Here is a 15,821-nt window from a genome sequence, read left to right as displayed (position 1 = left end):
GCCATTGATTGCCTTCAGAAAGGTCAGCAGTGCTGTCGTCCTTATTATACAAAAGTGCAGGGAACGTGTGAGAGGATAATTCAATGCACATTTATCATAATCCAAAGAATTGCTTTTCCCCTTTTCTGTATCTTGATCTTTTACCTCTGAATAAATGTATTTCTTAGGAATATGAAATGGGTATTATGGAATATGAATACGAATACAAGACTATAGTCAGAATGAGACTTTGAGTATTGTGCTTTTTTAGTTTATTTATTTCTATTTAAAAAAATATGAATAAGCTGTCTAATTGTTGGCAATTAAAGAGCTATAAGCTCTAAGTTACTATAAGTTAATGACATAGAGGTCAAGATAAATGAGTAAATAAATAATTATTTTTATTGATACCCAAAATTATCAATTGTATCTCCTAGCCTGTTCTGACTCGAGTTGCTGTATCTTCTCGAAGTGATTGGAATTCCGGAATTTTCTAGTATAGAAGCTCAAAGTGGCCAAAATTCCCATTGACTTGCATTAAAACTTTCTGACTGGTATAACTCCATGAGCTTTCAAGGTACTTCCACCAAACTCAGCACACATCTTCAGCCCGATCACACTGGTAAGGTATTTTTCCAAACTGGTCGGACTCCCGTTATTCCCGTTGCAGACTATGAAAATTCCCAAAACCTCCCATTCACTTACATTGAGGGTATGTTCAGAATCTGGCTCCAACTGTCAAAACTCACACACATCTGAGTGCACACGGCCTGAAGCCTAAAAATATTGGGACGTGGCCCGGCTCCAAAAGTATTGGAAAGCAGCCGAGCTCCAAAAAGTATTGGGACGCTGCCTAGCTCCAAAAGTATTGGGACGCTGTCTAGCAACACCTCAGAACACCCTAGCAACCCCCTAGCAACCACTCAGAATACCTAGCAACCACCTAGCAACACCCTAGCAACCATCCAGAACACACTAGCAACTGCCTAGCAACCACCCAGAACACCCTAGCAACTGCTTAGCAACACACTAGCAACCACCCAGAAAACCCTAGCAACTGCCTAGCAACACCCAAGCAACTACCCAGAACACCATAGCAACCGCCTAGCAACACCCTAGCAACCACCCAGAACACCCTAACAACTGCCTAACAACCACCCAGAAGACTCTTGCAACTGCTGAGCAACCACATAGAACACTCTAGCAACCACTTAGAAACACCCTAACAGACTTGTAGAATTTGGGGGAAAATAATTAATTTAATCCATTTTGGAATAAGGCTGTAACATAACAAAATGTGGAAAAAGTGAAGCACTGCGAACACTTTCTGGATGCACTGTATCTAGTTATTATTATTATTATTATTATTAGTAGTAGTAGTAGTAGTAGTAGTAGTAGTTGTAGTATTAGTATTGTTATCATCATCATCCCCATCATTGTTATTATTGCTATTATTGTTATTGTTATTATTATTATTATTATTATTATTATTATTATTATTATTAGTTAGTTAGTTGGTTAGTTAGTTAGTTCATTTCCATTTGGGCATTTCCCATTGGACAGACTCCTGTTGTATATGGTAAAATGTCTGGGAATGGCTCAGTTCAGAGTTCCAGTTGGAGCTTTATTATTCTCCAGCTGAATTTCATATTTTAATGCTTGCTGATTTTACTACTGTCTAAGTTGTTCAAAAGCACTAATGTATATCTGTCTGTCTATCTGTCTCTCTCTGTCTCTCATATGTAGATTACTGTGAAGAACCACTGCTGGCATTGCTCCCCTCAGCTTCCTTTCAGAGTTCATCAAGATCTTCTGACAGCCACTCGCCACACTTTGCAAAACTCTACACCAGAGATGGTACATGTTTAAATAATTTTATTTCATCAGTTAGCTGCAGTTCCCAAGAGCTATTACACAGGGCCTGTTGGAGTTGTTTTATCTTACTGAGGGCTTCTTTCATGGCTTATCAGTGAAGGTGATAAGGCCTGAAAGGGAGCACTAGTGAGAAATGTGTTCTTATCCAGAATATCTTTACTCAAAGCTGTTTAAATACTGTAGGTAGTGTGAATTGAACCCTGTCTGCAAAAGGTATAAACTGTCTCAGTGTCTCTCTCTGGTGACCTCTGACACCGATGACACTGTTTTTATGCTATTCTTTGAACACTTAGGTGACAGATTCAGAATGAAAAATTGTGTCTCAGGTTGTAATAAAGTCAGTTATTGATATTTCATCTATTAATAAGCATGTAGTTCTGAAATTCTAGGCTTATTGTTCTAAGGTATTGACAAACCAACAAGCTGAAATGTTTCTTAATGTGCTCTTGTCGGCTTTCTCTCATGACCTGAAATTCTGCATCGTCTAGAACAAATTTGGCCACAGCATCAAACAATAGTGTATAACGGGGAATTTATTGTTTATTAGCAGAGTTATATTTGTTTATCACCTTTCATATTATCTAGCTACCTACTCAGACAAGAAATGTACACTGCACTGGATTAGGGACAAATATTGTTCTGCATCTGCTACAGATCTGAATAGCAGAGCCTGCCTTGTACCTTCTTACACAACGGCCATACAGCATAATGGTACTGATCTGTTTTATGTATTTGCCCCAAACAGATTTATAACAGGCCCTGATTAACAAAGAATATTGTTCAATCTGGTGTTATCTGCGGCAGTTCTGAGTGTTATTTTTAATATCTGTAGCACAGACCCAGTTCAATAGTGGTTCAAACTATTAAGCTAGTATTTCACATATTTTATTACTTTCATCCAACCATCTAAAAAAATATATCAAGCTGCTTCCATTGCCTAACACTTGATACTTCCATTACTTAATACTTTAATATTTGACCTGTATAGTCTATTTTTATTTTCTCAGGATTTTCCTTTTTAATCCTTTATCCATTATCCCTTTCTACTTTGTATATACTGCTTTGGTTTTGTTTAAATAATTTTTTTTTATTGAAAAACTTCCCCAATTTTAACTTTCCAGGTTTGCAGATACTCCTCATTCAGTCTGTGTGATATGTTATCTGTTATATGAGCCAAGTGTGTACTCAAATCCCATGTGACATGGGTGTACATAAATGATCACAAAGCAAACACAAAGCGAAAAAGATCACAAAGAAAAAAAAAATTAAATCCAGTATGACTGCTAATGTAATAATATAATTCCCTCATATAAGTTACTTTCACTCTGTGCAAAACCCTTTTTCCCCCATTTAGTCAGATCTCCTAATCTGTATTCTAAATGAAAAACCTTTATGTGGTAAGTGAAACTGCTCACTTTGCTGTGTTCATTTTAAAAAAGAAAACTGGACAAACTGAAAACAGAAAGCATTATATGGTGAAAAACAAAACAAAACAGCAACATTAGAAGGGCCACTGCTGCCCCAAGCAGCTTTAAAAGTTTAATATATTCTATAATTGTCATGTAATTCACATGATGGAGGTTAGGACAGATGCAAATGCAGATAAAAGCTTTATTAGTGTAGAGATAGGCAGACAATTCCAAAACACGAGACAATAGCATGGTCAAAAACAGGCAATACATCAGGCGATCGGCAAATGGGTATAAACAAGGCTAAACAGGAATTGAGAATAACGGCGAGAACAAGATCAAAACTATAACACATGAAACGAGGAACAAATGCTTGATATATGGAAAACTCATGTAAGACGTCGCGAGGTACGAAGAGACACGAGGGGTTTAAATGACAAATGTAATCAAGGGTGAACACAAAACAGCTGAGACTAATGGTGACACATACGGGGAAAAACAAATGACAATACAGGGGCGGAGACAGGACATAAACCATAACAGATGCATGCGTTGAAAATAAATAAAGTCAATGCCACTGAAAAACCAGAGGCGCATGCTTGCACTTCGGCATGCTCTGCATGCTCCAGCACTTAGCGCGAGGGGAAAATGTGATAATAATGATATAAAGATATATAGACTTGTGTACTTTTAGTTTATAACTCGTTTTTGTTATTTGTAAAGTAACGTTGACTACTATAAAAATATAAGTCTGTGAACTTTTATTGATTGAATGTTAGGCTGCTCCATGAGGTGTTTGTGTTACGCCACGGCCAGCAGAGGGCACTGCGGTACGGCCGCTGACTGGTCACGTGACTCTTTTGTTTTCGTTCACTTCCCGCTTGGACACTGAGTTAAGTTTGAGCATGTCTCTGATTTGCCACAGGTGCCCATGTTTTGAGTTAATTAGCTTTGTTAGTTAAACCCCCCGTGTGACTGCGCACATCGCGCAGTATTACAGTTGGTTTACGTTCGTCAAGTGAAGGAAGTATAACGATATGTGCTAATGTGTAGCAAGCTAGCGGTCGTGGCTAGGGGACCAGAGTGTGTATAGTCGGTAGAGACCGCGCTCCCTGTTTGTTTATCTGTTTATTTGTTTCTTGTTTAAGTAATAAAGACTGTGACCTGCACCCGCCTCCAGTCCCGTTCCGTAACAGAATACTGCGCCCAAAATGTGGAAGCAGCAGGTCGCCATGAGCGCCGCCGAAGAGGCCAGGATTTGGGCGCTTCTCCGTTCGTCCCTGGAGATGAGCAAACAGCTCGAAGAGGAAATGGCTCAGTGCAAAGCTGAGCTGCGCACCGCATCATCCCTTGCGCCATTTTCCCCGTCCCCGCCGCCGAAGAGCGACGCCGTGCAACACAGCCAGCAAAGTAACCTGAGCATCTGGGGCTTTCCACTGCAGCGGAGGTACACCTTGCTGCGCAGTCCAGAGGTGAAGGCTGGCCCAGAAATTTTTTTTTTTGGGGGGGGGGGGGGCAATGAGGACAGCAGAGCTCCAGCTTGAGGCCTACGGGGAGGTCTCAGCTGTGGAGCTCCCACCTGAGGTCAACATGGCGAGGTCAACATGGTGACCTCAGAAGGACAGGCAGAGGAAGCTGTCCTGCTGTACAGCCCAGCTGAGGAGGCCGTCCCGCTACCCTGCACGGCTGAGGAAACTCTCCTGCTGCCCAGCCCAGCTGAGGAGGCCGTCCTGCTGCCCAGCCCAGCTGAGGAGGCCGTCCTGCTGCCCAGCCCAGCTGAGGAGGCCGTCCTGCTGCCCAGCCCAGCTGAGGAAGCCGTCCCGCTGCCCTGCACGGCCAAGGAAGCTGTTTTGCTGCCCCGCCCGGCTGAGGAGGCCACCCAGCCCTCCAGTGCCGCCGAGGGTGGCACCCAGAGTTCCAGAGCTGCCGGGGGTGGTGCCCAGCATCCCAGGTGCAGTGTCCTGCGTCCCAGCGCCGCCAGGGGCGGTGCTCTGACTTTCAACCCCGGTAGGGATGCTGCTCTGCTCCTCTGCTGCCCGACGGAGGCTGCTTTGCTTTCTGTCTCAGCGAAAGACAGTTCGCACAGGGGCCCGGGACCCCCATTGGAGGGGGGTTCTTGGTGCTCTGGGAGGAGCACCCTTTGGAGGGGGGTTCTGTTACGCCACGGCCAGCAGAGGGCACTGCGGTACGGCCGCTGACTGGTCACGTGACTCTCTTTTGTTTTCGTTCACTTCCCGCTTGGACACTGAGTTAAGTTTGAGCATGTCTCTGATTTGCCACAGGTGCCCATGTTTTGAGTTAATCAGGTTTGTTAGTTAAACCCCCTGTGTGACTGCGCACATCGCGCAGTATTACAGTTGGTTTACGTTCGTCAAGTGAAGGAAGTATAACGATATGTGCTAATGTGTAGCAAGCTAGCGGTCGTGGCTAGGGGACCAGAGTGTGTATAGTCAGTAGAGACCGTGCTCCCTGTGTTTGTTTATCTGTTTATTTGTTTCTTGTTTAAGTAATAAAGGCTGTGACCTGCATCCGCTTCCAGTCCCGTTCCGTAACAGTTTGTTACTGTATCTTTCTCTATGTCTTTGAGTCAGGAGTGATGGAGCCAGAATGCTCACATCCAGTCAACATCTGCTTCTGGTGGATGTGCACTGACTCCAAACACTGGCATTTTTTGGCTTTTCAGACTCTGTTTTTATTCCTCCAAGCAAGGAAAAAAAAGTTTAAATAAATGGAAAATATATCTAAATAGATAAACAGATACACAAAAACAAATAAATTAATAATACAGGACACAGAATGGAAGATGCCAACATCCAGGTGGTGCAAAAATGATAAACCTGCAGTATTTCCTCGTAAGCCCTTACATTTTGATATTTGCACAGCCTTGAGCTTTGTGAGGATTGTATATAAATTGTACCAAGTTTAAAGCAAAAAAAACCAAAACAACAAAACTTTACAACTCACAGTGACTAAGTAATTTGGCTTTCCAAATATCAGTGTAATAGTTCATTATCACCTGTATGTAAATGAAATGTTAATGACAATCAAATTGTTTTATTTGAAGTAGCTATCATCATAACTCATTCCCACAGCCAAAACTCATGCTGAAATCACTGCAGTACAAGATTAAATGGATACAGCAGTAAGGAATCAACAATCCCCTGAAGCCAATCCATAACTACAGCAGCACAGTCTGGAAATCACTTTTTCCTAACACATTATACTCCTGAAAAAGATCTTCTAAACAAGCAGGAAATAACCTGTTCAAACTTTTTACTCATAACTGGTTTACAACTTTTACTCTGATACTTGTATGTGCATCAAGCATGGCGTACATACATTGATTAAAGCTCTAGGCACATTCAAACCATGTAAGGGCATACAGAGGAGCATAAGTATAATGGTTTAAATAATTTAATTAATTTTCAGAAACAAGAACAACCCAGCCTTGGGCACAGGACTTTCCTCTGAATTTTAGCAACACAACCAAAAAATGGCCACTAGCTGGTAAGGAAGTGTTTCAATTCACTGCATTGTCAAAATTAGAAAACAGCTATGTAACTAGTAAAGAAAATGGAAAGCAAATAGGAGGTTCTCAGAGAGGCAAGCATGATAGAAAAAAAGCCCAGAGAAAGGTCTGATGTCTACATACCTAAGGTTGACACTCAGGAAAGCAACAGAATCTATGACCAGAGAAAGGAGAGAAACACGGAACGGTTCAGACACTGACTCTAAATTCATGGCCTGACTCTGAGAAATGTCAAAGACCTTAACAAATGTTATGACTGACACTAGGAAAGAAGCCAACAGACTAATAAGCAGAACCAGTTAATGCACTCGGTTTACAAAACAGAGTCTGAGATTGACACTATGATTAGATCCAAGACTGAGACAATGGAAGGAACAGGACTGGGACCAGGGTCTGAGATTAGGGTTAATGACAGTAAGAATCAATCCCAGTTCTCACCTCATCACCATTCACAACTACACCAGACTTTATTCTAATCCTCATTGTGGATTTATGTCAGTTTCTGTATTTGAGCATGTGGAACAAGGGGCCGCTGTTTGTTCCTGGGCAAGGAATTAGATTTCTTTACGCTCTAGGGAATCTAGTTACTTCTTTTCATTATCATTATATTCACTTACAATAACCGAGAAAGAAAAGTAGATGAGACTAGCAGTATGCCCTGCTTGAGCCTTGGACTCAGGTAGAATATAGAAACATACAAACAAATGTGGATTCTCTCGTTGTTCTCTCTGTAGGTTCTGGTGGCTGGTCTCCAGACAGTGAGGACCGTCGACCCTGGCTGCAATTAGACCTAAGAGATCGGTTGGAGGTGACGGTAGTGGCCACGCAGGGCCGATGGGGAAGCGCAGACTGGGTGAGCAGCTACCAGCTGCAGTACAGTGACTCTGGCAAAACATGGAGATCCTACAGACAAGACAACATGCCATGGGTAAGTCTGCAACCATGTGCAGGCTCTGCATGTGTAGTGCTATAAAGAGCAGCTCTGCTACTCAGTCACTGCAACTGCATCATGACTTATAGTTGATTTCTGCTCTATTTATTCAACTGGAAATCTGTGTTCATGTCTGAATGAATGCGCAAAGAGGCATATTTTTCTACCAAGGGCAATAAGACAGAAGTTTACCAAGTAATTTAATTGAATTTCATTAAAATTGGCAGTCATATGACTAACAGTGTGTCTATATGGAACACTATTCTCATACAGACACAAGTACACCTTAATGGTATTAATCAGGCATGTGCACACAGACATCAAAGGTGGCTTGAGCCCTGCCCTTTTTCTTCTTCCTCGAGAGAAAGTGCCATTTTTTCTGGGGTGCTTTATATATATTTATATATATATATATATATATATATATATATATATATATATATATATATATATATATATATATATATATATATATATATGTCATTCTTCAAAATTTGTACCTTTTCAACTTTGAAAAATGTAAATATAAAATAAGTTTAATAATTTTTTTTTTAATATCCATGAAATGAAGACAGCTTAAAGGCTACGTAATTTTTTATTTTACGACTATTTATCTACCACATGTTTTGATATTTTTGTCATCCCTGTTACAGACACAAGCATTACTATATACTATAGTTTTAATTACAACTATGTTATAGTTTTCCCATAAATTATCAGTATTTAAGTCCCTGTTTTAACTGGGATTGTTTAAATTTATTTATTCATTTCAATCTTATATTTGCATTCAGATGACCAAGAACATCCTCATTTTGGAGGGTGATCACATGTAAATTAGAAAAAAAAATATATATATATATATTTTTTTTACAATAGAGATCTTTAAAGAAGGGATTTTGATATTAGTCCAAAATACAATATAGTTAAAGTTACAATGTCAAAACCTGGAAGGCCATTTCAAATCATTTAAAAATTTTTATGAAATTAATTACAGCAACAAGATTGACATCATAGTAACAGGACTGACCAGAATACCAAGGATGAAAGGACACACATTTTTCAGCATATTCTCCACATATTTGTTTACAAGTTTTACCTTTTTAAATTGCATTACATTGTTTTGCACTTACTTGGCATAGTTGTATTCGTGAACCACATTACCTTTCTAAGAGATCTAATGTTTTAAGGGTATTGTAATTAGACCCATGTGTTCATCTGTTTGTCTGTGTGAGTATGTACAAAAAGAGAGACTCATTTTCTGAGTAAGATCCAACCATATGTCTCTCTGAATCTCCATATGGTGGGCAGTGACTCGCAGTGGGGCAGGGATGAAACAAACTACATCATACAGGTACCAGAGTACATCATCTCGATTAGGCCAAAAAATGTATTTAGAACTGCACTATGCATCCATTTGACCTGGGCGTAGGAGTCATCCGTTGCAATCACAATCCCTGGATAAAGGTTATCGTCGTATCTGACCACACACCATTTACCAATGACCTCTGAACTGGTCCAGTCAACTGCACTGTGTTGGATTGGAGTTTGGTCACACAGAAAACTGATGGAACTGGGAATCTGGGCATTGGTATTCAAGCCTCTTCATAGCTACACTCATGCAACTGACATCATGGCAGATCAGGCTACCTCTTGCCAGTGTCACAACCTGATGTAGGTGCATTGTTGAGGGAACTGGTTCGATGTTTGTCAAAGCATCCATCCATCTTCTATACCACTTATCCATCTTCAGGGTCATGGGGGAACCTGGAGCCTATCCCAGGAAGCATCGGGCACAAGGCGGGGGACACCCTGGACAGGGTGCCAAGCCATCGCAGGGCACACTCACATACACATTCACACACCCATTCATACACTACAGACACTTTGGACATGCCAATCAGCCTACCATGCATGTCTTTGGAATGGGGACTGGGGGAGGAAACCGGAGTACCCGGAGGGAACCCCCACAGCACGGGAAGAACATGCAAACTCCGCACACACAGGGCCACAGTGGGAATTGAACCCCCGACCCTGGAGGTGTGAGGCGAACGTACTAACCACTAAGCCACTGTGCGCCCTTTCTCAAAACATATGTATACTTTTTCATATATAATTGTTTAAATTTATACATGCCTCAGCATGGCCTGCACTGCCTTCTCTACATCCTCCTCCTCAACAAAAAATAGCTTGACGGAGGTTTGTGTTCTGAAGACTGCTGAAAACAGAAACCTTGCATCTGGTGCATCATGGACTTCGCTGACAAGGTCATCTGCTTGTCTCTTCAGCGCACCTCCTACTCCATCAGGAGCTCCCTTGCCATGGTTGGCTTCAAAGAAATTCCACATGCCTTGTGTGAAGCCTCTTTTGTACAGTTCTATGCAAAAGAAGTAGAAGTTACCACACTGGCGGTATTGTGTACAGGGACCATCACTTAGAAAATGCAGCACCTTCACAGCAGAGTACTCCTGCCTGATGTAGTTCAGCATCGGCCTGATATGTTCCCAAAGGCTCATATGCCACCGACACTGAATGATATAGGTATTACTTATAATTCAGTAATACACTTTAAAAATGTCTGCATTTTACACCAATAAAAAACAACTTTAAAAAATGTGTGGCTAAGGTGACATCTAATCTATGTCATCCGTGTTACCCACATGTCAAAACCTGTGACTCTAGAAAACTAACAGGGCTGACAGTAACAGGTTTGACAATTTCAAGCTAATTTGCTAATTGCTAGCTAATAGGTCAAGGCCACAAAAGCACATGTACCCTTTGAAAGGATATTAATTGAGATATTGATTATATAGATATAAAATTGTTTAAATTTCTACTTTAAAAATAGTAACAGTTTTGACATTGCATGATGTCCCCCCCCCCACCCCCAGTCAAACCTCATAAATCATCAAAAATAGAACATTATAGAAGAGAGAGAGAAACTTACTTGTGTTTTAACTGTTGGAATCCTGGTTGAGAGATCACTGGAATGTATCATTATTTTACAAGGGATTTTGGTGACGGTAACAGGGCTCACATGAAATCGGGGACACTGATAAAATGATTTATATTTTATTAAAATAATGTATGCTTATGCCAAAACATTGCTTTGAGACTAGTGAGACTATACTTAGAACAATGTGCAAATGTGATTTTGTATCATTTTGCCTTCAATTTGCAAATTAAAAGTCAACAATCATAGCGAGGGACAGGCCAAAACCCTTACCCTTAACAGCATAAATGCAATTTAATTATTTAAAATAATATTTAATTGACTTTAATTTAATATATTTATATTTATTCATTTAGCAGACGCTTTTATCCAAAGCAACTTACAAATGAGGAAATACAAGCAAAGCGATATATCAAGCGGAGAACAATACAAGTAGTGCTACCATACAAGATCTTTGTATTGACTTATAGAAAAGCAATGTGGGGATAATGTGGGGTTAGCGTTTTAGGGATTAGTTAGATGTTCACTGAAGAGGTGGGTCTTCAGCTGTTTTTTGAAGATAGTGACAGAGTCTGTGGTCCAGATTGAGGTTGGAAGTTCATTCCATCACTGAGGCACAGATAGTGTGAAAGTTCTGGAAAGAGACCGTGAGCCACGCTGAGTAGGCACTACTAAGCGTCAGTCATTAATTGATCGCAGATTGCATGAGAGAACATAAGCCTTCAGGAGAGTGTTGAGGTAGGACGGTGCTGTTCCAGACAAGGTCTTGTACGTGAGCATCAAAGCCTTGAATTTGATTCGGGCAGCTACAGGAAGCCAGTGGAGGCAGATGAAGAGGGGTGTAATGTGGGTTCTTTTGGGCTGGTTGAAGACAAGATGTGCTGCTGCATTCTGAATCATCTGAAGGGGTTTGATGGAGCTGGCTGGGAGGCCCGAGAGTAGTGCATTGCAGTAGTCCAATTTTGATATGACAAGATCCTGGACTAGTAGTTGTGTAGCATGTTCGGTGAGATAGGGTCTGATTTTCTTGATATTGTACAGAATGAACCTACAGGACCGTGCAGTTGTTGAAATGTGGTCTGTAAAAGTCAAGCTGTTATCAAAAGTCACCCCAGTGTTCCTGGCCGTCCTGGTTGGCTTGAGTGTGGTTGAGCCGAGCTGTACAGTGACGTTGTGGTTGATTGAGAGGCAGGCTGGGATGACGAGCAGCTCAGATTTTGCCAAGTTGAGCTTAAGGTGGTGTTCCCTCATCTGGGTGTCATCAGCATAGTAATGATATGAGAAGCCATGAGACTCAATCACCTGCCCTAGAGATGTAGTATAAATAGAAAAGAACAGTGGACCCAGGGCTGACCCCTGAGGAACCCCAGTTGTGAGTTGCTGAGTTTCAGAAATACCTCACCTCCACAATACCTTGAAGGATCTGCCAGAAAGATAGGATTCCACCCAGCACAGAGCCATTCTGGTGATGCCTAGGCTAGAGAGAGTTGCCAGGAGGATCTCACGATACACAGTGTCGAAAGCAGCAGAGAGGTCGAATAGGATGAGGACAGATGATCTTGAGGTTGATCTTGCTAGTCGTAAGGCTTCAGTGACGGAAAGCAGAGCAATCTCTGTGACTGCTTTTGAAGCCTGATTGCTTGGTGTCCAGGAGGTTGTTCTGTGTGAGAAAAATGGAGAGTTGATTAAAATAAGCATTTTCAAGTATTTTGGAAAGAAACGGGAGGAGGGAAACAGGTCTATAGTTGTCAACCGCAACAGGGTTAAGCAGTGGGGTAACCCTGGCCTGCTTAAATGAGGTAGGGTATGTGCCAGTTGAGAGGGATATGTTAAAGATGTGGGTGAGTACAGGTAATAGTGTGGGAGAGATGGACAGAAGAAGGTGATAAGGGATAGGGTCAAGAGGACAGGTTGTGGGACAGCTAGAGAGGAGGAGTTTTGAGACATTAGTCTCTGAGAGAGGAGAAAAGGAGGCCAGTTGAGAGTTACATGGAGGAGGAACCGGTCTGTGCATGTCTGGCGTGGAGAACTGGTTCCTGATTGAAGTAACCTTGTTGGAAAAGAAAGCGGTAAAGTCGTCTGCATTGAGAGAAGTAGGGGAAGGGGAAGGAGAAGGACAGAGAAGAGAAGAAAAGCTTTTGAAGAGAGTACGGGTATTGGGAGAGCTGCCAATCTTCTCTTGGTAGTATGTGGCTTTAGCAGTGGAGATGCTATGGGGAAAAAGTGGTTAGGCCTGTCGGATCATTAGATTTACGCCATTTCCTTTCAGTTGCTCTTAGTTTGGCCTGGTTGTTACGCAGAGCTTCTGAGAGCCAAGGGCTAGGGGGTGATGTGTGAGCTGGTCTGGAGGTTAGGGGCAGATGCTGTCAAGGGAAGATGTTAGAGAGCAACATAGCATGTAAGTTGCAGTGTTTAATTCCACTGAGGAGAGGTGGCTATTAAAGAGGGATGTGAGGTTGTGACAATGGAAGAGAAGTATGAGGGGGAAAGGGAGTGAAGATTGCAACGAAAGTCCATAGAAGGTGGAGACAGTGAGGGAGGTGAGGGGAGAGAAATAGAAAACTGGATAAAGAAATGGTCAAAGGCAGTGGTTTTCAAAGTGGAGGCCGCGGCCCCCTTGGGGGCTTCCAGTGGGCGCCCGGGGGGCCTCAACAATTTGATGTGAAAAATAAATTCTCACTCTCAGACAACCACACACACACACACACACACACACACACAATCAATTCCTAATATAATGTAATGTAAAGATGTAAGATGTAATTATTAATTTAAAAAAAGGGGGATATATTCAGAAGTCTGTATTTTTAATGTGTTTTAAAGACATCTTGCAAAAAGGGGGCCTCAGTCAAATGTTAATGCCATTTGGGGGGCCTTGCCCTGGAAAAGTTTGGGAACCCCTGGTCAAAGGTATGGAGAGGAGTAATGAGAAGATGTTGCGTGGTGTAGAGATATGTGTGGATGAGGCTGAGCTGTTTGCCGGCTTTGTGAGTTGCTGGTGTGGTGGACCACTTAAGGTCAAACTTGGGGAGGAGTGCAAGAAAATCAGCTGCATGCAGCTTGTCTAGATGAATGTTGAAGTGACCGAGGACCACAAGAGGAGTTCCGTCATCCAGGATGGTGGATAATAGCATGTCAAACTCTTCGTTGAACTTCCCCAGTTGACCTGGAGGATGATAAATATTGATGAAAGAATACATAGTATTATGTTTTTAATTCACAAATTTATTTGTTATAGTAATTCTATGTCTGATTATGTCTTAGGGACGCACCAAATTCATGGAATGACCTATATATATATATATATATATATATATATATATATATATATATATATATATATATATATATATACACACACAGTATCTCACAAAAGTGAGTACACCCCTCACGTTATTGTAAATATTTGATTATAACTTTTCGTGTGACAACACTGAAGAAATTACACTTTGCTACACTGTAAAGTAGTGAGTGTACAGCTTGTGTAACAGTGTAAATTTGCGGTCCCCTCAAAATAACTCAACACAAAGCCATTAATGTCTAAACCGCTGGCAACAAAAGTGAGTACACCCCTAAGTGAAAATGTCCAAATTGGGCCCAAAGTGTCAATATTTTTTTGTGGCCACCATTATTTTTCAGCACTGCCTTAACCCTCTTGTGAATGGACTTCACCAGAGCTTCACAGGTTGCCACTGGAGTCCTCTTCCACTACTCCATGATGACGTCACAGAGCTGGTGGATGTTAGAGACCTCGTGCTCCTCCACCTTCCATTTGAGGATGCCCCACAGATGCTCAATAGGGTTTAGCTCTGGAGACATGCCCAGTCCAACACCTTCACCCTCAGCTTCTTTACTGCAAGGCAGTGGTCGTCTTGGAGGTCATTATCATGCTGGAATACTGCCCTGTGGCCCAGTCTCCGAAGGGAGGGGATCATGCTCTGCTTCAGTATGTCACAGTACATATTGGCATCCATGGTCCCCTCAATGAACTGTAGCTTGACTGTAGGCAAGACACACTTGTCTTTGTACTCCTCACCTGGTTGCCTCCACACACGCTTGACACCATCTGAACCAAATAAGTTTATAATGGTCTCATCACACCACAGGACATGGTTCCAGTAATCCATGTCCTTAGTCTGCTTGTCTTCAGCAAACTGTTCAGCAAACTGGCTTTCTTGTGCATCATCTTTAGAAGAGACTTCCTTCTGGGATGACAGACAGGCAGACCAATTTGATGCAGTGTGCGGTGTATGGTCTGAACACTGACAGGCTGACCCCCCACCCCTTCAACCTCTGCAGCAATGCTGGCAGTACTCATACGTCTATTTCCCAACGATAACCTCTGGATATGACACTGAGTACGTGCACTCAACTTCTTTGGTTGACCATGGCGAGGCCTGTTCTGAGTGGAACCTGTCCTGTTAAACCGCTGTATGGTCTTTGCCACCATGCTGCAGCTCAGTGTCAGGGTCTTGGCAATCTTCTTATAGCCTAGGCCATCTGTATGTAGAGCAACGATTTTTTTTTTTTCAGATCCTCAGAGAGTTCTTTGCCATGAGGTGCCATGTTGAACTTCCGGTGACCAGTATGAGGGAGCGTGAGAGCGATGACACCAAGTTTAACACACCTGCTCCCCATTCACACCTGAGACCTTGTAACACTAAGAAGTCACATGACACCGGGGAGGTAAAATGGCTAATTGGGCCCAATTTGGACATTTTCACTTAGGGGTGTACTCACTTTTGTTGCCAGCAGTTTAGACATTAATGGCTGTGTGTTGAGTTATTTTGAGGGGACAGCAATTTTACACTGTTACACAAGCTGTACACTCACTACTTTACATTGTAGCAAAGTGTCATTTTTTCAGTGTTGTCACATGAAAAGATATAATCAAATATTTACAAAATTGTGAGGGGTGTACTCACTTTTGTGAGATACTGTATATATCAGGTCAGCAGATGAGACTTTGTTGAGTTCCTCCCTTCCTCTCTCCCTCCTCCCTTCCTCTCTCCCTCCTCCCTTCTTCTCTCCCTCCTCCCTTCCTCTCTCCCTCCCTCCCTTCCTCTCCGCATCTCCGCGCAGCAGTGCAACACACATCGGCACATCAGACACACAAACAGGCAGACAGGCAAGCAGCAGCCCCTCCCA

General features: G+C 42.1%; 1 protein-coding gene across 2 annotated transcripts in view; it reads left to right on the top strand.

Annotated features, from left to right (window-relative positions):
- Nucleotides 1-734: 734 nt before the first annotated feature.
- Nucleotides 735-15,821, top strand: part of cntnap5l (contactin associated protein family member 5 like) — an 80,762-nt gene continuing 65,675 nt past the window's right edge. The window contains exons 1-3 of one of the 2 annotated variants that reach the window (XM_053683265.1): nucleotides 735-1,317; nucleotides 1,726-1,836; nucleotides 7,527-7,720. In XM_053683265.1, coding sequence (XP_053539240.1) covers nucleotides 1,311-1,317; nucleotides 1,726-1,836; nucleotides 7,527-7,720 — 312 coding nt within the window. In that variant the 5' untranslated portion in view covers nucleotides 735-1,310. Of the gene's footprint in view, nucleotides 1,318-1,725; nucleotides 1,837-4,109; nucleotides 5,271-7,526; nucleotides 7,721-15,821 lie in introns of those variants that run through there. The other variant, XM_017477582.3, reaches the window with a different exon arrangement.

Source organism: Ictalurus punctatus, chromosome 10 (assembly GCF_001660625.3).
Source record: "Ictalurus punctatus breed USDA103 chromosome 10, Coco_2.0, whole genome shotgun sequence".
NCBI classification, from domain to species: Eukaryota; Metazoa; Chordata; class Actinopteri; order Siluriformes; family Ictaluridae; genus Ictalurus; species Ictalurus punctatus.
This window is presented reverse-complemented; position numbering and strand designations above follow the sequence as displayed.